This window comes from Neurospora tetraspora, assembly GCF_033439725.1.
Source record: "Neurospora tetraspora strain CBS 560.94 chromosome Unknown B0H65scaffold_7, whole genome shotgun sequence".
Classification (NCBI taxonomy): Eukaryota; Fungi; Ascomycota; class Sordariomycetes; order Sordariales; family Sordariaceae; genus Neurospora; species Neurospora tetraspora.
In genome coordinates, this window is record NW_026944389.1 from 48,954 (window position 1) to 68,790 (window position 19,837).

A 19,837-nucleotide genomic window follows, 5' to 3' on the forward strand; every position below is an offset into this window, starting at 1 on the left:
TTGGTGTTGATTGTTTGGACGTCGAGCCTCTCTGCAGTCCCGTCTTCCGGGGGCCCACCAACAGCGGAGCCGCCAATAAAATGGAAGTCCGGGGAAGACAAGTTCAGCCTTATGTAAGCAGTCTTGGCGATGTAAAGTGCGTCACAGCGCCAAGACTGGGGTCTGGCGGATCTGGCCAGTGCCCCTCCACCCCACTTTTCGGTTTTCTGGTTGCTCGGCGGCGTGCCTGAAGAAAATGTTTTGACATTGCGATAAGGATTCGGGGACCCCTCTATCAGATTGATTTCCAATCAACAACCCCCCCCCCTTTCCACTTTCTACTCCATTCATTTGGCTTCTCAATTGGGTTGTTCATTCACTTCGGAATTCAGGCTTCAGGGATGAGATAGGCAAAAATTTTGATACCCTTTTTCTTCGACTTCGATACCCCTCACCTTCACCACAATGGCCGACACCACGACGACAAGCCTGCTCGAGCAGGTCCGCTCAGGCCACTATGTCCCCGTCCTCACCACCGAGCCCGCAAAGAAGCTCATCGAGTCATACGTTAACGCCCTCTACGACTCCGAATCACAGCAAACTGTCGACACACCAGCCCAGGATAAAGTCGCCATCGCCCTCTCAGCATTCAACACCTTCCTGCAAATAAATGTCACCGGCCCCGTTCCCGATGGTCTTGCGCAAGTCGAGGAGGAGTTCACCACCGCAGCATCCCGCAAAACTTCCAAGAGCAAGCCCCTGCAACAAACCCGCAAATTGTGCTTCTCCTCACTCGACGTCGACGGCGTGTCGGTTTATCAGTACATCCCCTCCATCGAACTGTTCTGCCTGGCACGATGGATTCTCAGCACGCAATTGGAGGGAGCGGAGGTCAAGGGTCTGGAAGGCGAGCCGCTGGAGTGGTTGAAGCTGAGAGTCGACGTTTGGCATTACAAGCTCATTACCCAGCCGAGCTTAGGATCGGGGAGCATCTTCAACAAGAGTCTGCAGTGGTGCGAGGTGCCGAGCTTGCAAGGGAAGATTGAGCAGGGTTTGAAGGTTGTCGAAGAGGAAGTCACAGGGAAGGACAACAAGGAGATGGAAGTGAAGTGGTTGGTGGAGAAGGCCAACGTGCATATCATGTTGGGACAAGATGCAAAGGCGAAGGAGGCGATTCAGAAGGCGGCCGAGGTCAACAAGTTCCAGTACATGCTGAGCGGTGCCCTGGGAAAGAGGACCAAGTTCCAGGAGAAGGCCACGAGTCAGCTTGTGGTTCTGGCGAAGAGTGCGGAGGAGAAGAAGGAGGGTGAGGAGGAGACAGACGCCAAGCCCAAGGCCTTGGAACTCAACGACGACACTTTGTTGGAAGATCTTCAGTTCACCAAGGGCGAGCTGGGAAAACACGGCGAAACAGACGACAAGACTGGCCTTCCTGCGGAACTGAAGGACCTGGAGCCCGATGCGCAACCCCAGCTTTCCCCCCTGGATCAGATCATCCTGCTGACAGAAGCTACCCTCAAGGACGCGTTCAGCCCAAGTGATACCCTCACTGCCGAGGAGATCCTCCCCTTCGCGGTGAGAGTCATCAACGACAAGAGCACCAACTGGCAGATCTACACACAAGCGTTGTTGGTGAGGTCGCGCATCGAGATGCATCGTTCCAGGACGATCGAGCGCGGTGTCTTGCAAATGCAGGCGGTGGTGGACCAGGTTATTGTTGACACCACTGCTGCTGCTCCCACATCTGAGGCCAACGGGGAGGAGGAGAAGAAGTCCGACGTCCCGGCCATCAAGATCTCTGCCGATGGCGAGGTCATCGAGGACAAGGCGGCTGCTGCCAGCAAGCCCACTTCGTTCTTCCCCGCTGCTAAGCCCGAGGATTCAGCGCCGGCGCATGTCCGTTTGCAATACATCCACGCTCTTTCCTCTCCTCCTAGGTGGCATCTTGAGTCTGAGTTGGCCTACTCGTGGGCTGGAGTAGGTTCGTTGGTTTCGGCCCTCGAGATCTTCAAGCGTCTCCGCCTCTGGGCTGAAGTTGCTCTGTGTCTTGCTGCCAACGCCCGCCATGACGACGAAGACGGTCGCGGAGCGGGTGGTGAGGAGAAGGGCAGGGCCATCGTCAGGTGGCGGTTGTTCCATCGCACGGGTGTTACTGCTGCTGAGGAAGATGCCGAGGCAGATGATGAGGTTGAGAACGAGACATTGGATATCTCCAACTTCAAGGAAGCCGACTTCCAGGGTCCTGAGCGTGTGCCCCCTCCCCCCAACGCACCTCGTCTATTCTGCATCCTGGGTGAGATGGAGGACAAGCCGGAGCACTACGAGCGCGCGTGGGACATTTCGGGTCAACGGTACGCCAGAGCGCAGAAGTCGCTGGGCGAGTACTGGCTTTCCAAGCAGGAGATCTTCAAAGCCCGCGACGCCTACCGCAAGGCCGTCGTCGTCAACCGCATGTCTTCCGAACTCTGGAACCGCCTGGGCGACATCTCCCTCCGTCTAGGCGACTTCGCCGAAGCTGCTGAGTCTTTCAGCCGCGGCATCGCAGCCGCCGACCCTATCGCCGGCGGCGAAGACGCTCGCACGTGGTCCAACCTCGGCTCGTCTCTCTACTCCCTCTACGTCGAGCGCGTCAAAGAACTCAAGGCCGAGCGCGAAGCCGCCGCCAACACCGCCGAACCCGTCAAGAAGTCCACCGAAGTCCTCCCCGACGAAGACGACACCTGCATCGCCAACCCCGAGCAGTCCCAAACCGACCCCAGCAAGCGCTCCCCCGCCACTCTCCTCTCTCAATCCCTAGCGGCTTACAAGCGCGGCGCCTCCATCGCCAACGACAACTGGCGCATCTGGGATAACGTCATCACCCTCGCCGCGCGCGTCCGCCCGCCCGCCGTCTCCGAGATCATCCTGGCTCTGAACCACATCATCAAGATCCGGTCCTCCGAAGACGCGCTCGACATCGACGTGCTCGACCTGTTGTTGAAAGAGTCCGTCCTCAATAAGGAAATCCCCGCCGGGTCTGGGGTGTACGACCCGCCCCGCGGCAGCCAGGAACGCGCCGTCTGCGAGTTGTTGGAGAAACAAGTCGCGCTGCTGATCACGAAGAGACACGACCTCTGGGAACTCCTCGTCCGCGCGCGCGTCTGGAAGCGTGATTATGCGGGTGCCATTGACGCCGCGGAGCGGGCGTATCGCGCTGCGATCAGCGGTGCGTCGGCTGGTGGTGGGCTGCTTCCTTCGTCTGGAATGGGAGAAGGGAGCGAGAAGAGTTGGTTGGAGGATCAGGAGGCTTGGGAGACGGTGGTGGAACGGACGGATCGTTTGGTTAGTTTGTATGAGAATTATGGGGAGGGCGTGGAGGAGATTGGTGCGAAGTGGAAGGGGAAGGCTGGATTTGCGGTCAGGAGTGTGATGCGTAAGGCGAAGGAGGCGTGGGAGGGGAGTAAAGAGTGGGACGATTTGGTTAAGTTGTCAGAGGAGTTGAAGGCTTGATGGGCTGTGGGCATGGATGTGATGTAAGAGCACGGAAAAGTTATGTGTTGGTTGGGTACTTCAAAAGTTCAAAATGGGGCATGGGATATATTGGTACATGGTTCACATAGAAATGAGATTTGCACACATTGTTCACGGGAAGGACTTGGAGACATCCAAGGGTTAAGAAGAGAACCGCCGTTCAGGGGTATGATGGTGAAACTACCTAGTACGAAAGGTTCAGGTATACACGAGTTAGGGAAGAGAAAAGGAGACCAAGAAACTGCCCAGGGCGGTCGCCGGTGAGCTTGATGTTGAGCTGTTGGCCATATGGTGGCTGGCAAGAAAGTAAAGAATTGAAGTTGGAGGAAAAAGATCCGAGTTCAGGGTAACAGGAAGGATGGTAGGGAGGTGAAGGTTGAGTTGCTCGTGGCGGAGTTACGCCGCTGTGGTTGGTGGTGATGTGTTTGGTGATGGTGTTTTGGTGGTGTTGATGGCTCGCGGGTGACGGTAATCCGCGAAGCCAACGAATGCATCGAAGCCAGGGCAGGCTTTTCATCTCGTGGTGGGTAACACATTCCACGCCCTCAATCGTCGTGGACATGTAGCATGTGATGTGTTCTTTAGCATGACATCCCTTCGTGTCAGCTGGGGTTTTGCTCCTTGCCGTTTTGAGTCCTCCTCTTTCACGTCCACAAACACTTCACTGAAACTGAGGCCACGCCCCTCAGCAAAACTCCCACTCACAATACATACTCGTAGGACGTCACGTATGATACAACCCCCAATCCACCCCAAACTTATTATTCCTCAACACCAACTGATAACACTCCATCGTCCCTTTACTCCCCACCTTCGCATCCCACTTCACATACTTCTTCCCATTCCTGTCCGTCGCCACCTGATCCCCGCCCTTGTTGATAAGCATGGCCTCGGTGTACTCGACAATCTTGATCAAATCGATATTTCCTATCTTGGTCAAGGTCCCCGCCAACGTGCCCTTGGAAGTTTCGACGCCGATGGCGCACGACTCGTAAGAGGCGATGACCGTCTGGCGGCCTGAGAAAAACTGCCACGACCCGCCGGAGTCGATGTTGGCGCGCAGTTGGAGACAGTCTCCCCACTTGGGCGAGAGGTTGGAGGATTGGTCGACGGCGGGGCCGTAGTTCATGCATTCCCAGTGGTCGTCGTCACGGGTGGTGAGGGTGGCGTTGGTGGGAGGGTTAGGGGAAAGTTCGGCGGGGAGGGCAGTGGTGGTGGTGGCTGCCAGAGCGAGGAGGGAGAGGAGGGTGGTGGGGATCATTTTGGTGGGTTGTGGTGCTTATGGTGAGTGAATATGGTGGTTGGAACTGGGGATAGAGAGTGTTGCGTCCTTGAAAGGGAAACGAAAGTGATGTAATAGCGAGCACAGCTCGGTTACGGTCGTTGAACGAAGGCGATGATTATGAGGAAGATGATAGAGAGGTGTGCAACATCTGGAGTTTAGACTAAGGTCAAGGATTTATACACATGTTTAGACCTCCTTCAACAGACTAGGTACAATTCTAACTCGGACACGATGCACGACCACTTGGCTGTCTACTCTCCCTTGAAGCTATACCAAATAACAAAGAGCCCAAACCAGGGCCTGGATAACGGAGAGCACGTCGACTTGTTTGTTGGAGCGGGAAGAGCGGGAAGATCCTTTGATGGCTAACAAAGCGCCACTTGTTGGCTTGGCTACCATTGTATTTTGATAGTATTTTCGGCTGGTACGTTCCAGTGATATTGCCATGACGAGGCCGAGCCGCAGGAACACACGATTTCCCTGGTCTCGGGACCATATCACTTGGATCTCTGGTAGAAGCTGCCGTGTCAGAATGCAAGCCTCGAGGCAAGGGAGACAAAATGCGGAAGACAGTTCACCTAGGTACCGATATGAAGAAGTCCGGGAAGTCAACCAACACGAGTCGTCAAGACGGGAGCCGGGGTCCAACCGTCCGTCCCAAGAAGCGGGAAGGGGGCCTAGTGTGACGTCGTTGGTGTCCGCAGACGTTGTCAGGTACGAAGGCCAGGTGGGCGATCAGAATCTCACCTACTGCAAATCGAGCAAAGCGAGGTCCCGCCCCGGATGGGGCCGCCGAAGGCATCACTTCGTCACTTCCCTTTGCAGAGATATAGCTCCATGGGACACAAGACATCAACACATTACATCGTCTAATCAACAATCATTCCAGGTACAATACAGAAGCATACACCACACCCTTACTCCCTCTCCCTCCTCAACTTCTTGGACTTCTTGCGTCCACCGCACTTGCTATAAGCAGCAATGCGCCCCTCCAACTGCACATCCACCGGCGTCTTCTCCTTGATGTAGTTCACCAGAACCTCATCCAGGGTATCCAGCACCACGAGGTTGCCAAACGTTTCAGCGAAGAAGTTGTCGCCTCCGCCAGCAACGAAGTCAATGGTGACGACCTTGTACTGCTTGGTCAGATTCAGCTTCTCGCCGCCGATGGTGACAGCAGCAAGCGTGCCGACGCCGTTGTCGGGCGAGTTGGTAGGTTGGTACTCGATCTTGATGCCGCGGGAGACCTGAAGGAAAGAAGTGACGGCTTTGCCGTTCGCCTTGTTGACGCGGGCGACAATGCCGGCGAGGACGTCCCACAGCTGCTGGCCGGAGAGGGTAATCTCCACGACGGCGTTGCCGAAGGGGAAAGCAGTGAGGACCTCACCGCGGGTGATCGGGCCGACGTCAATCGAGGCACGAATACCGCCAGCGTTGGTGAGGGCGAACGAAGGGGCAACACCATCGGTGGAAGAGTTGAGGCGGTAGTCAAGCATGGCGTCGCAGATGAAGTTGCCGAAGGTGCACTCCTTGCTCTGGCAGGTGGACTGCTCAAGAACGACGTTGCTGGTGCCGACTACCTCCTTGGAGAACTCATCAAAGGGCACGCGCCACGCGTCGATTTGCTTCTGGAGACCCTCGTCTTGCTTGGTGGTGTTGGTGAGGTGGATCGGACCGCCGTGGTACTCGAGGATCTTGCCGTCGGCGTCGTAGGTGACGTCGATGTAGCCTAGGTACTCGCCCCAGCGGTAGGCGGTGACGATGAAGACCTCGTCGCCGTCCTTGTTCTTTACGATGGTGGGGTAAGGACCCTCGGCGCCGGGGAAATTGCCGAGAGGGGTGTGGGAGTGGCCGCCCATGATGAGGTAGAGACCCGAGGTTTCTTTGGCGAGACGCTGGTCCTCGTCGTACCCGATGTGTGTGATGGCGGCGATGCGCTTGATGGAGGTGGTGGAGTGGATGTGGTCGATGGTGTCCTGGACGGCCTGGACGGCATCGGTGAAGATGGTGCCCGGGCCGGGCGAGGAGATGGAGGGCACGGTCTCGGTGGTGACGCCGATCACGGCGAGGTCGTACTCCTCGTAGATGTGGTAGGGCTTGATGGTGCGGTTGAGGCGCGCGTTGTCGGAGAAGACGTTGGCCGAGATGATGGGGAACGTCAGGTTCTCGAGGAACTGGCCGAGCACTTCGTCACCCTTGTCCCACTCGTGGTTGCCCAGCGTCATGCCGTCGAAGCCAAGCTGGTTGAGGGTCTCGGCGATCTTCTCGCCGCCGTAGTAGGAGAAGAACATGGTGCCCTGAAACTCATCACCGCAGTTGAGGAGGAGCGAATCCTTGTGCGAAGGGCGGGTCTCATCGATGACGGTTTTGACACGGGCATAACCGCCATAGCAGCCCTTGGCCGGGTTGGTGCAGTCGGTGCCGGAGGAGGTGAACTGATCGAGATGGGCATGGACATCGTTGATATGGTAGTATGAGATGTTGTAGTTGCCGTTCTCGTCAATGAAGCGCTTGGAGAGCTTGCGCTCGCTGATCAGATGGTCCTCGGCCGAAGCCAACATGCCATGGCCGCCCAAGAGCAGCAGGCCGGCCGCCGAGAGGAGCTTGCCGAGAGACGCCATCGTGAAGTGACTCGGTGTTGTGACGGTTCTGAGTCGGGCGGAGGTCCAGATGTCGTCCACGAGGGTGAGGAGAAGGAACCAGACACGGACGGACTCGGTACCGCGTTGGACCGACGTCCACGCCCGGTTTTTATATTAACGTCGTTCCTTGCAGCACCAGCAGGAGGAGCGTTCCGTCAACAGCAATCTCATGTCGATCGGTGGCCACGGTCTGGGTACATGCGTTAGCTTATCTGCGCTTGGTAGTGGACGGGCAGGTGGGCGAACCTATTGGCTCTCAGCGGGCGTTGTTCTCCTTGTGCGGCCTGTGCCTTGTTGCGCTGCAGCGTGAGAATCCCTGGGGCCGGGAACACCAATACAACCCCCCAAGCAGCGCTGGATTGGCTCACCACCTTCGGGTATCGGCCAAGCCTGGCTGGTGGCTGCGCGGGTGTCTCGACAATCTTTATCACCTTCCCGGAATGTGGTAGGCGAGCCCCGCCGACCAGGGGCACCTATCGCCCACTATTGGTTTTTATCCTCCTTCCGACCTCAGTAAGCCTCTTCCTCGAGGATGCCATGATTTTCTGCTGAAAATAAGAGGGAGTTACGCGACGAGTCAATGCTGAGGGTGATTGTTGACATGGTGAGCATCGACGCGTATCTGGCGGATGTTTTGCCCATTCTGGGTTGAGATGAAAGATACGGCTGATAACGTAACGGTGTCGTGGCGGTGGTACAGCAAATACAAAGATTGTTACCTCTAGTGGGAGAGAAAGATGGGCATTTCTGTACCAAGACAGTATCTGATAAAAGCGTGGTTCTCCGTGTGTAAGGGTGATGGAGTCTGCAATGCAATGTGTATATAGATTGATGATGAAGTAGGCTAAGTCTGGGTCAGGCCTGTGGCCGACTCGAAGTATATGTACCCTCCCAGTGCCTTATCTATTGGGTACTTCCTTCCCTGGAGTCTGGTTTGTGCTAAGCCTAGCCTAGTTTGGCTTATTTAGTAGGTATATGCCTGGTAATACCCTAATAATCTGCCTCCCGTCAAATATAATGCGTCTTCGCGAACCATTTAAAGTAAATATATAGTTTAAGATATAATTATCTTTTTATTTCTATATTTTCTTTTGTAATTATATTTTTAAAATTTCCGGTTTTACTTCCTTTAATATAATTTAGTAATTAAATTCTCTCCTTGCCCCGTTATATCTAACTCAGTATTTAATAATGTTTAATTTCTCTATTTTCTCCGTTGTAATCAACGCTGGTATATTAATTCCTTTAATAAGTATTAATATTGGTAATTATTTATTGTATAGATTAAATTTTCTAAATTCTAAGTAATTTAGATTAATTACCTGGTGAATTTTCTAATAATTTGGAAAGTTAAATCTATAGGTAGACCGTCTAACCCTTTCCGTTACCCTAAATAGCTTTATGTAATAAAGTCCTAATTTTATATTTAGAATTAACGTTTATAAAATTAAATAGGTTTTATAGAAGCGTAGGTAAATTTGATTATTTATATTGAATATTTTTAATACGTATCTTTAATTGACTTGGTATTTTATTATTATTATGACGACTGCTAACGAATTTTATATTTTAATTTTCGTCGTTAGTAAATTTACTTTCTGGATAAATTATAATTTCTAAGTTCTATCGGCGATAATATTTACGATTCTAATTGGTTAAAAGCTTTTAATAATTTTATTTAATGAGGTTTTTGCTATTTTTATTTTCGTATTATTATATTCGAATTAGAATTTTAGTATAATTTTTGGCTAACGTTAGGGGTTGTTGAAATTTTGGACATAATAATGTAAGGTAAATTCGATAATTTAAATTAAGCGTTTTGATTATTTCTTGGTAAAAGGTTTATATACTATTAAATATAGTAATTTTGTGCCTAAGTATTTTTAAATAATTGTTTATATCGTTAAAACGAATTTAGGATCCTTATTTATTAGGATTTAATATAGTATCCCATAATTTTGGGATAATAAGGCTATTATTAAAGCTTTTCCCTATTATTATATTATTTATGTTAATTTTCTAGGGATAATAATAATTTCCTTATTATATTTGTAAATTATTACGAAGTATATATTAAAGTTTCTGACCTTTAATGATAGTAATCTTAATATAAAATCTATTATAATGAAGAAGTATAGATAGAGCGGCCCTAATAAAGGTTATAAATTATTGTATAGCTTATATTTAATTATATTATTTATTCAATACTTCGGGCATGCTTTAAAAAAGTTTTTTAGTTTTTTTAAACGTTTATTAATGTAGAGATTAAATAGGTAAGGTGTAATTTTATTGTATCTTTGATAGTTTTAGCCGTATAGAATTTCGAAAAGGTCGTATAAGGTATTATAAGGAATAACGAACTTCTAAAAATTATTAAAATTGTTTTAAAGGAATTTGTCCTTAATTTAAAACAGTAAATTTATAACTTTATTATTAAATTTAGCGTTCGCTATAGTAGTTTGGTATGTTAAGCGTTATTTTAGATTTTGTAGTATCTCTATATTAATTATCTTTTAAATTCGGATTTAATTATAACGATTACCGCGCTTATTAATATTTATAATTCATAAATAAGTTTATCCTATATAAAATTATTAAAGATTTGGATTTTTAAGAGCGGTTTGGTTAGTATTATTTAATATTTATTACGATTATTAAGAATTATGTTAAGTCCGCTTAGCTTTCGAAGGTTCATAATATTCTTTTTTTAAGTTTAATTTTAATATGGCGTTTGGAATAATATAGTAGATGCTTAGTTTATATAGAATTTAGACGTTAAAGAAGTTAATAAATTTTATAGTTTTAATGAATTTTTTATTTAATGTATTAGCGGCTATAGAATTAATTATATTGATTTATTTAATTATATTGAAGATTATTAAATAGTCTGTAAAATAATAAATATTCGCATTTGCTACTTTAATTTAATATTTAATTTTTAATAATATTTAAACGAACCCGAGAACTTCTATTTCTATTATTTAATATCGTTTTTCGGTTTAGGATAGAATACGTAATAAGAAGGTAATTGGTTATATTACTATACGGGGTAAGTATTTCAAAATTTTGCTGTCTTTTATAATATTTTTTAATATTTCTTCTTCGATATAATATATTTTAATTCCTATCCCTTTAGTAAATATATTGTGATTAAAATATAAGAGATAATGTAAATTAAAATAGTAGAATTTAGTTAAATTTAATAAAATTTATTTATTATTTCGAAGGATATAATTTCTTCTTTTGTAAGGAGAGCGAATAAAATAGTTGTTACTTATATTTTACGACTATAATAATCTTTTGGTTATAGTTTTTTTTATTTTTTAATTTATTATAATTTGATTTTTAAAGGTTTAGGATAATTTACGTCGATAAATTTTTAATAAATTTGTTTTTCAACGTTAGAGAGGGTCGATAATAATATTATAATTGGGAATATAGTACTTTTAATATTTTGTTTAGTTAATAAAGATTTCGAAATTTTTTAAAGTCTTAGGAAATTTAAATTTAATTATAGCTTTTAATTTCTCTTGCGAAGTAAATAAGTTAAATGAATCGACTATACGCCCTAATACGATAGTTAATAAGGATATATAAAAGGATTTCAAAAGACCGATAGAGATATTACGTTAATATAATCGTTAAAAAACCTACTTTAAGTCGTATTTATATTCCTTTAAAGACTTTAATATTATTACGATGTTATCGTAGTAATTAATATTAATTATATTTTTAAAAAGGATATTATCTATTATTAAATATAAGTATTTAAATTCTTAAAACTTATAACGAGGATATTATAAATATATTGGCCTTCGGGAGTAGAAATAGTAAAGGCCTATCGATTTTAAAAGTAGACGCGCTATTAATAATAGAAACCTATAACGTCGAAGATAGTAATAAAGGCTACGTTTTTAATGTTAGCGAGGATTATTTTTTAAAATTGTATTAAATATAAATTTAGTAATACGTTTTTATTTAAATTTTTAATATCGATTATTATCCTTCTTTTCTTACTATTCTTTATTTATTCTTGAATTACGAAAATTAAGGACGAAAAGGGTACTTAGTATTTAATTTTAATAATTTTATTTAATTCTTATATTTTTTAGAGTATATAATAGAATACCTTGCAGTCGTCGGACTTTAATAAGAATATTTTATAATACTTGGGAATATTTTCGTATTAGTTTAATTTTATTTCGATCCTTATTTATTTATTTTCTAGTAAGTCGGTAAGTTCTTTATTTTAAAAAAATATTCTAATATTCATTAAAGATTACGTTAATTTTGGCTGTAATTTGTAGTCCTCTATTATAGATTTTAATACTTATTAAATATCCAATAATATTATTTTAAAACTCGAATTTAGAGATTTCGAGCGAATTACTATTTACTACTAATTATATAACTTCCGCTACTTTATTTTCTACAAGTTAATAAGTATAAATATCTTAATTAATTAAAAATAAATGCTCAATTTTAACGCCTTTATAGATTTATATAAGATTATTTATATTATTCCTAATTAGAATATATTATTAGGTGCTGTTTATCATTTATACAAAGGTTGTTAAGCTTCATTAATAAATTAATATAAATAATAAGTATTAATTTTTAGAATTTTCATTATAATTAAGTATTACTTAAATTGTAAAATAAAAGGGGATATTAATATAGTAGACCGAAATTACTTTTAAATAGACTTTACGCTTATAGTTCTTAATTCTAATTACAATCCTATTTCTATAATAGGATATAATAGAGGCATATCCCTAATTTAGGTATATATTAAATTTCTTTAGTACTAAATAGTCTATCCCTAATAATATATTAGCTTTAAAATTATCGATTATAGTTACTTTGCGAATAAAATTTGCGAGCGTTTAAATTTAGGTTATTAAGTCCCGAATTAGTAGATTACTATGTAGGAAAATAAGTAGAATAATATATTTTAAAATTATATACTTCCTTTGATCGATCCTTTTAATTATTAATAGTGTAGCGCGTTTGCGGACTTTAATATAAGGAAAATATTCTTCTAAAAGTTTGCGGTCTATTAAGGTCGAAATATAACCTATATTTCCGTATATATCTATTTCTTTTTATAGTTTTTATAAATTTGGAGTAATTTATTACTATATATATAAATAAGAACGGAAATTAAAATTTAGACCGATAAACAAACGGTTATTTATTAATCAATTAATAATAGGTACCGGTTTTATTTCTTAGGTAGGAAGGTTGGTAGAATTAATATTTATTCGCTATTTATTAGAACCTAACTTAAGGATTTCCGCCGGTTTAGTATTATTGGATCGTTATTTTTTGAATTATTTATAATATTTAAAATCTTTATACCATAAAAGGTATTGACGACGGGACTTTTAATATTTTTGCGTCGATTAGGCTATTAACGCTTTAAATATACTAAGTAAATATATTATATCAATTTATTATAGTTTTTAAAAGTTTTTAAATAAATTTGGCAACGTTCTATTTGCGTCAGAGTTGTGAATTTTATAAAAGCTTTATTTTAAATTTGACTTTAATTATCCTATAGATAATTTAATATCGAGGCGAAGTAGGATAGATTAACGGACGATTTAGCGTTTGGGTAGGGATTAATATAATTATACTTTTCGGCGGTAGTATTATAGGTAGAGAATTTGTAGTTAATTATATTTTCGATTGAAGGAGATTAGTAGGATAGGTCAGGTTCGTTTAATTTAATGTAACGAGTCTGAACGAGTTAAACATAGCAAGCAGTCGTGTAAGGTTAAAATGCTATATTTAACAAGGAAAGAAAGAGAGGAAGGACTATATTAGAAGGGTGCAGTTGAGACAAGGTTTTAAGGTGCGGGCGTACGGGCCGGGCAGGCCGGGCAGTCAGGTGGGTTTAGCTAACTAAAGAGGGTATATTGGCCTTAGCGCCGGCTAGCTGCATGCAACTGGCTTAGCAATAGCCAAGTAAACACTCTGGGCACTGGCTCTATAATATTACCCCCCTGCTCTCTAAACGAGAATCTACCATACAAGACTAAATATACGAAAATGACTAAAACCGTTAACTAGCCGCACCCAAACTAAATGTTCGCAGACGGGGAAGAAATTAATAATACTAAGACAAGTATCTATATTAAGCCCCCAAATAAACGCTATATAACTACCTGCCTACTACCCGAATCGGTAACGAACGCGCCCGCCGTTACCCTTATAGAGTTATACCTAATAGCTACGGGCACTAAAATTAAATTAGAGGATATTTTTAAACCTTACCCATTAGGGATTTCTCTCTTGCCATAATACATTAGCAATCCGTGCTAGAGATAGTTAAAATAAGGCTATCACCTAATGCTTCGTAGCGCTCTACTTCTCCTACTAGTAGGAGCCTTACCCTTACCGCTATAAAGGTAGCTTAATAATCCTTATGCCTACGAAATATAACGTCTATTGCCCTCCAACGGTTGTGCGTTGTAGTAAATACTAGTATCTAATTAGCTATGCGATAAAAGGTAAGGTAAGGACTTATTGCGCCATCTATAAAATGAACTAATACTCTTATAATGACCTCGCCCTCCTAGTTGTTAGAAGCTCCTCCTTTGAACCCCCGAATAGCGCTCTCCTACCTATAGTTTTATCAGGGTCGTCTTTAATAAGACTTTTTACTCAGTCTGAGAACTCCTCCTCTTAATTATCGCTATCGTAACCATCTAAGCCCCCAACCGGACTATTGACCTTGATATTATTTATCCGCGTACCTCCCTTCTTATACTTCTTAGCCTAGTAAAAACCGTTACCGCAATTAGTACACTTGCCATCTCTCTTGTATTATTAGCGTAGCTTGTTAGAGGGTTCGCTACCTTTTGTTTTTATCGTAGAGGCGTTAATTGAAGTATCTATAGAATCTCCGCCGTTATTATTAACCGGGCCACCATATCTCTAAGCATAAGACGAAGAGGTAGCCAAAAGAAAGGTATTGCTATTAAACTTCCTAAAGTAAAAAAGTAATTAAGAATACTACTTAGGTACGTTAGTTCGGTCAGAGAGCCGTTATTTCTAATTATAGTTTAAGGTAGCAGTAAGTTAGCTAACTTTAGTAGTATCTAACTAAGAATCTATACGGGTATAGTATAGGACTTCTTCGAATCGAGCGATAAAGGCCGCTATAGATTCCTTAGTGCCGGACTTTTAACGTAGTTAGTAAAGCTTTTGACCAGTTTTCTTAGCCGTATTAGGGTCCCCATATGTAAGTTTAAGCTTATTAATAAACTTATAGGAAGATTGAGGGCCGTAGGCAGCGAAAGCGACGAGTAGTTTCTTAATAGCGGGTGATATGTAGGCGAGTAGATAGTAAAACTACGCTTTTAAATTGGTAATAGCTTGCCCGTCTATATAGAGTTTAGCTTACGCGTTTAAAACCTAAGTTTTAAAATCCTCCTTATTACCTAAGAATTTTTTGAAGGTGGGAAGGATTGGTTTCTGGGATAGCGGAGTATCGAGAGGGGAGGCCGAAGCTTTAAAATTAGCGATCTCGGCAATTAATTGCTTAATTGAGGAGGCGAATTATCTTTAGCGTTTTTAAGAGTTTGTAGACTATACGATCTGAGGGAGTGGCTATTATTAAAATATTATAGATGACGAAAAAGGATTATCTATCGCTAAGGAACGAAAACGATAGTAGGAACTCTTTCGGGCGTGCCTGCGAGAGGATAACGACGGAGGCAACCAGGGTCGTTTGAAAAGAGGGTCAAATATAATATAACAGGTCTAAACGAGTTGAACACAGCGAGCAGTCGTGTAAGGTTGAAATGCTATATTTGATAAGGAAAGAAAGAGAGGAAAGACTATACTAGAAGGGTATAATTAAGACAAGGTTTTAAAGTGCGGGCGCACGGGCCAGGCAAGCCGGGCAGTCGAGTAGGTCCAGCCAACTAGAGAGGGTGTATTGGCCTTAGCGCTGGCTAGTTGCATGCAATTAGCTTGGTAATAGCCAAGTAAATACTCTGGGCACTAGCCCTATAATATTTAAGGTTGTTATAGTATATTATTTATTATTTTATAATATTTAGCGCAGTAAATAGTGCTAGTAAATAGCAGCTTTCCGGGATAAGGCTAATTTGGGGACGATTAATTAATTAATTATTCTAATTTTAATATTAATTGCTATATTAGTTTTGAGTTTAATTTAATAGACGAGTTTGATTCTAACTATATAAATTTTAATCTTAATTTGGGGTTTAATATCTTTGATTTTAACAATTTCAATTCTAGTATTTTCGATTTTGGTTCCCCGTATTTCGATTCTAGTTATAGGAGTTTGGTTTATTATTTTGGTACCCGAGTTGTTTTTAATTCTAATTTAATTGACGGGAAGTCGAAATTAGAATTTTGTTACCGTATTTTTGGAATGTTAATCTTTGGATTATATTCTCCCTTTCTCGAAGTTCGTTTATTAATATATTAACGGTTAATAATAAATTTAATTTAATTAAATTTATTTAAATTTTAGGGTGGAAGGTTTCGAAGACGGCAATTAGTTAGCCGAGTAGATTAAGGTTATAACTTTTAGTACTACGAATAGTAGTTTAGATAAAAGCTAATATATTCTTGCTTTAATATACGTTGTATAATATAAATCTAGCCTTTTCAATTTTAATTAAAGTAATTAAATAATGAAGTTTGAATTTATCTTTTAATTTTATATAAGTAGTATTAATAAAGCTTGTTTCGAATAATAAATAATTAATTTTAGAAAGTACGTAATTATATTAAATTAAGGTAGGGCTTATAAAATATTAGGCCTAAATTTAATAGATTTAAATTTTGTTATTATCCTTAAAGTCTTTAATTTAATATTTAAATTTATTAATAAAGGCGTAGACATTTATATATTTCTTAATTTTCTCGTTAAAAATAATGATATTAATAAATATTAGAGATAGGTTAAAGTAATTAATATTTTTTATTTTAATATTATACTTTGAATTGGATGTTATTAGAGGGTTTTTCGCGTTTATTCTAATTATTATTTCGGCGACTATTTTTATTATAAGGGAGATAATCTCTATTTATATTAACTCTTTCATTATTTTAATATTTTTAGTTTTATTGAATTTTTAATTTTAAAATTCCCGAAGTTTAATTTTTCGTTATTAATTTTTTCGACGTTAAGCTTCTTCGAATTCGAGTTAATAACGAGCTTTTTTAAATTTAATGCGATATTATTAATCTTCGTCGAATTCGATTTAATGATAGGCTTTTTTAAATTCGTTTTAATAATAATATTTAATAAATTTGGTTTAATGACGAATTTCTTTAAATTAAATTTAATAAAGAACTTTTCCGAATTCGATCTAACGACGACGTTGGGTTTTAAGCTATTAAATTTATTAGTATTAATATTTTTTAAATTTAAATTATTAATAGAGTTTTCGGATTTTTTATTATTAATATAATTTTTTAACTTTTCGTTAATAACGTTCTCAACTTTTTTATTATTAAAATTCCGTTGTTAAATGTATAGTATAATTAACGATAGTTTCCTATTATTATTCATATTATTAATTTATTTTTTAATGTTTATATTATATATAAATTATTTTTTAAAAACGTTCGAATTTATTAAAGAGATTTTCTAATATTAGAAAATAATATAGAATTAATTTTTTATTCATTGATAGGGATAAAAGAAGTTCAGTAAAATTGGAAGTATCTTCTAAATTAATTTTAAATTTAGTTCTAAGTCTGGGAATTTTAAATACGGAGTTGGGATCCTAAAGTTATTCTATTGAGGCCTATTAATATTATTTAAATTATTAAAGTTTGGTTTAGAAAGTTTAATTTGGTACAAAGGGGGATTATTTATAGTATTGGATTTAATTATTATAGAATTTAAGACGATAAAATATAGGAGGATTGAGAGGGTTTATAAATTATTAATCGGGCTATTTTTAAATTTATTGAAATTAATCTTTGTGACGGCTGGTGCTGTCATGGGTCACATGGTTCAGGCGCAGGTTCTGGGCTTGGCTCCGGCTGCCTCCCAGTTAGGGTATAAGAACCTCGCCTCTTCTATTAGCCTTCCCTTTTGGGATTTCTTCCTTCTTCAACTTCTTGTCTTTAGTCCAAGTTAGCTAAATGGTACAATCATCACACTGTCTAGCTACGCCGTGACAATCTTTAAGGAATTAATATTACGATTATTATTTAATAAATTTAGTAAGTTAATATATTAAAGTAATTTATATTTTAAATTGTTATAGGGTCTATAGTTGATTCCTGTAGGGAATTCTAATTTTTTTTTTAGTATTTTTAATAAGTTAGAAATCTAGTAAGGGAAATTTTATTATTTGCCTAAATTGGCGGATATTTTTCTTTTTTAGTAGGGAATTAATCTTCTGGTTTAAAAGTTAATTTAAGAAGACAAATGAAATCAATATCTTCGCTTGTAATTCGGGTAGTATAAATATAGTTTTTAGTATAAAAATAAAATAGTTGTCGAGTTTTTAGAAATGTATTAGATATTTGGTAGGGATTGATATATGTAATTATAATTTTAATGCGAGGCGTAGAGATTTTTGGCGGGGTAAATTAGTTTCGGGGTTTGAAATTTAAGTGTAAAATAGCGATGTAAGTTTAGAAATTGGTATTAAAATCTGCGGAAGTTCGGTATAAGTTAATTGAAGGTTGAATTTGGGTATTTTTTAATCGTTTTAGTAGGTAAAGTAATTAGTTTAAATAGAATTAAATATTTTAATTTTGAATTTCATAGTTAAGTGTTTAATTAGTATTATTATTATTAGACCGATAGATTAATTAGAAGTATCCTCGTTAAACGATTGAAATAAAATATAAAAGGGAAGATTTGATTGATTTTGGTCGATGCCTTCGATTTTTCAATAGTTTACGCGTTCGATTCGCGATAGTATACTACTTTGTAAGGGTAATGAAATTTGTAATATAATGTATGTATAGATTGATGATGAAGTAGGCTAAGTCTAGGTTAAGCTTGTGGCCGATTCGAAGTATATATACCCTCTTAGTGCTTTATTTATTGGGTACTTCCTTCTTTGGAGTTTGGCTTGTGCTAAGCCTAGCCTGGCTTGGCCTGCCTGGCAGGTGCATGCCTGGCAGTGCCCTGACACCGTGGAACTTGTGCAAAGGTCGCACACCTCGTGCTGACTTCCATTATTTAAATGTGAGACGATCATTTGTGCTGATTCATTTAACTCCCACAAGTGCTATATACTCAACAGATGGGCGTCACTGCATCAACTGAGATGTTCATGTTGTCCGCGACTGTCGTCGCCTCGTCCATCATTTTGTCTTCACATGTACTGTACCGTACTGTATTTGTAGAACTGTTGCGTGTAGAGAAGTCCCTTGCGCGATGATTGGTCAATCCCCTCAATTTTCACGTGACTCTCAGAAGGGTTCCTTTCCATGACGTGCACCTCTTTCAGTTTTGACGCTTCCGCCTTCAACATCATCACCGTCATTCTTGGAGTCGCTCCCATCATACATTCATTTCCGCGTGTATCTATTTGCTGGGAGTCTCCTCCCCTTGGCTGCTTCAATACGCTATCGACACTTTGCATCCTTCACATTCTCGTCAATGACTGTTCTCCAGGTCTTTTCATTTAGCCGGCAACCCTAACCCGTGACTACTCCCTCATGTATTTGATCTCTAGCCGACTAGGCAGCCGTCAGGCACCAAAGCCACCAACCCAAATGTCTGGTGTAAACAACAACCATCCGCGATCACCTCTAATGCTCTCTTCTTTTCGCATCCTTTAAGAGTTTCGTGTCCCGTTCCGCAGCAGTACTTCGCGAACGCAACATCTTCCTCTAGGCAGGATGATTTGCGCGGATTGTTCCAATTTGGCCGTGCACATCAACACCGGAGTTTACACATCCGATTGCGCCTGGAAGACAATTACACAGCTCCTCGGTGGCAATGCTTATCAAAATTGCGACTTGTGCAAGGCGTACGTCTCCAACATTTCCCATGGGAAAAATTATCTTGTCTACAGGAAAATACCCTATAGCGAAATGGATCCGGAAAAACCAATTCGAGTCCGCGCCTCAAGTTATCGTGGACGTGGCACTCCGGAGACCCCTCACATACTCTGCCAGGTTTACTTCTCCTCATGTGGATTTTACAGACCTTTAGTCAGCTTTCGAATTTGGCGGGGTAAGTACCTCATCTACACTTTCACTCACATACCTTATCTGTCTCCCATGTTTCGTATGATCGTAGCTGAAATCCCCGGCAGTAACGTTATGATATTGTCCGGTCAGAACTCACAGCATCTGACACTTCCATTTTCATCTAGAGCCCGTTGTCCTGGGTTCCCTTCCCTACCATGATAGCCAAAGAATACACAACGGGCCCGTCGGTGATCCTAAGGTTATCCAG

The 19,837-nt window shown here is 40.9% G+C and overlaps 3 protein-coding genes across 3 annotated transcripts; 1 reads left to right on the forward strand and 2 right to left on the reverse strand.

Annotated features, from left to right (window-relative positions):
- Positions 1–100: 100 nt before the first annotated feature.
- Positions 101–3,623, forward strand: B0H65DRAFT_474505 (uncharacterized protein). The gene has a single exon (XM_062827247.1). The coding sequence runs from the start codon at positions 445–447 to the stop codon at positions 3,466–3,468; it is 3,024 nt and encodes a 1,007-aa protein (XP_062678065.1). The 5' UTR covers positions 101–444; the 3' UTR covers positions 3,469–3,623.
- Positions 3,624–3,963: 340 nt separating this feature from the next.
- B0H65DRAFT_499422 (Ecp2 effector protein) lies at positions 3,964–4,621 on the reverse strand (the record flags this gene model as incomplete). The annotated part of the gene is made up of 1 exon (XM_062827824.1): positions 3,964–4,621. One exon carries the CDS (start codon positions 4,616–4,618, stop codon positions 4,214–4,216), a length of 405 nt encoding a protein of 134 aa, XP_062678066.1. The 3' UTR covers positions 3,964–4,213.
- An 859-nt stretch (positions 4,622–5,480) lies between these two features.
- B0H65DRAFT_281060 (Metallo-dependent phosphatase-like protein) lies at positions 5,481–7,670 on the reverse strand. Its single transcript, XM_062822878.1, has 2 exons — positions 7,663–7,670; positions 5,481–7,606 (listed from the first exon to the last, which is right to left on the reverse strand). The coding sequence occupies exon 2, from the start codon at positions 7,393–7,395 to the stop codon at positions 5,692–5,694; it is 1,704 nt and encodes a 567-aa protein (XP_062678067.1). The 5' UTR covers positions 7,396–7,606; positions 7,663–7,670; the 3' UTR covers positions 5,481–5,691.
- Positions 7,671–19,837: the final 12,167 nt, after the last annotated feature.

Bases quoted from the DNA above. Each gene is read 5' to 3' on its own strand.
- B0H65DRAFT_281060 (XM_062822878.1), bottom strand. From the start codon at position 7,395: ATGGCGTCTCTCGGCAAGCTCCTCTCGGCGGCCGGCCTGCTGCTCTTG.
- B0H65DRAFT_474505 (XM_062827247.1), top strand. From the start codon at position 445: ATGGCCGACACCACGACGACAAGCCTGCTCGAGCAGGTCCGCTCAGGC.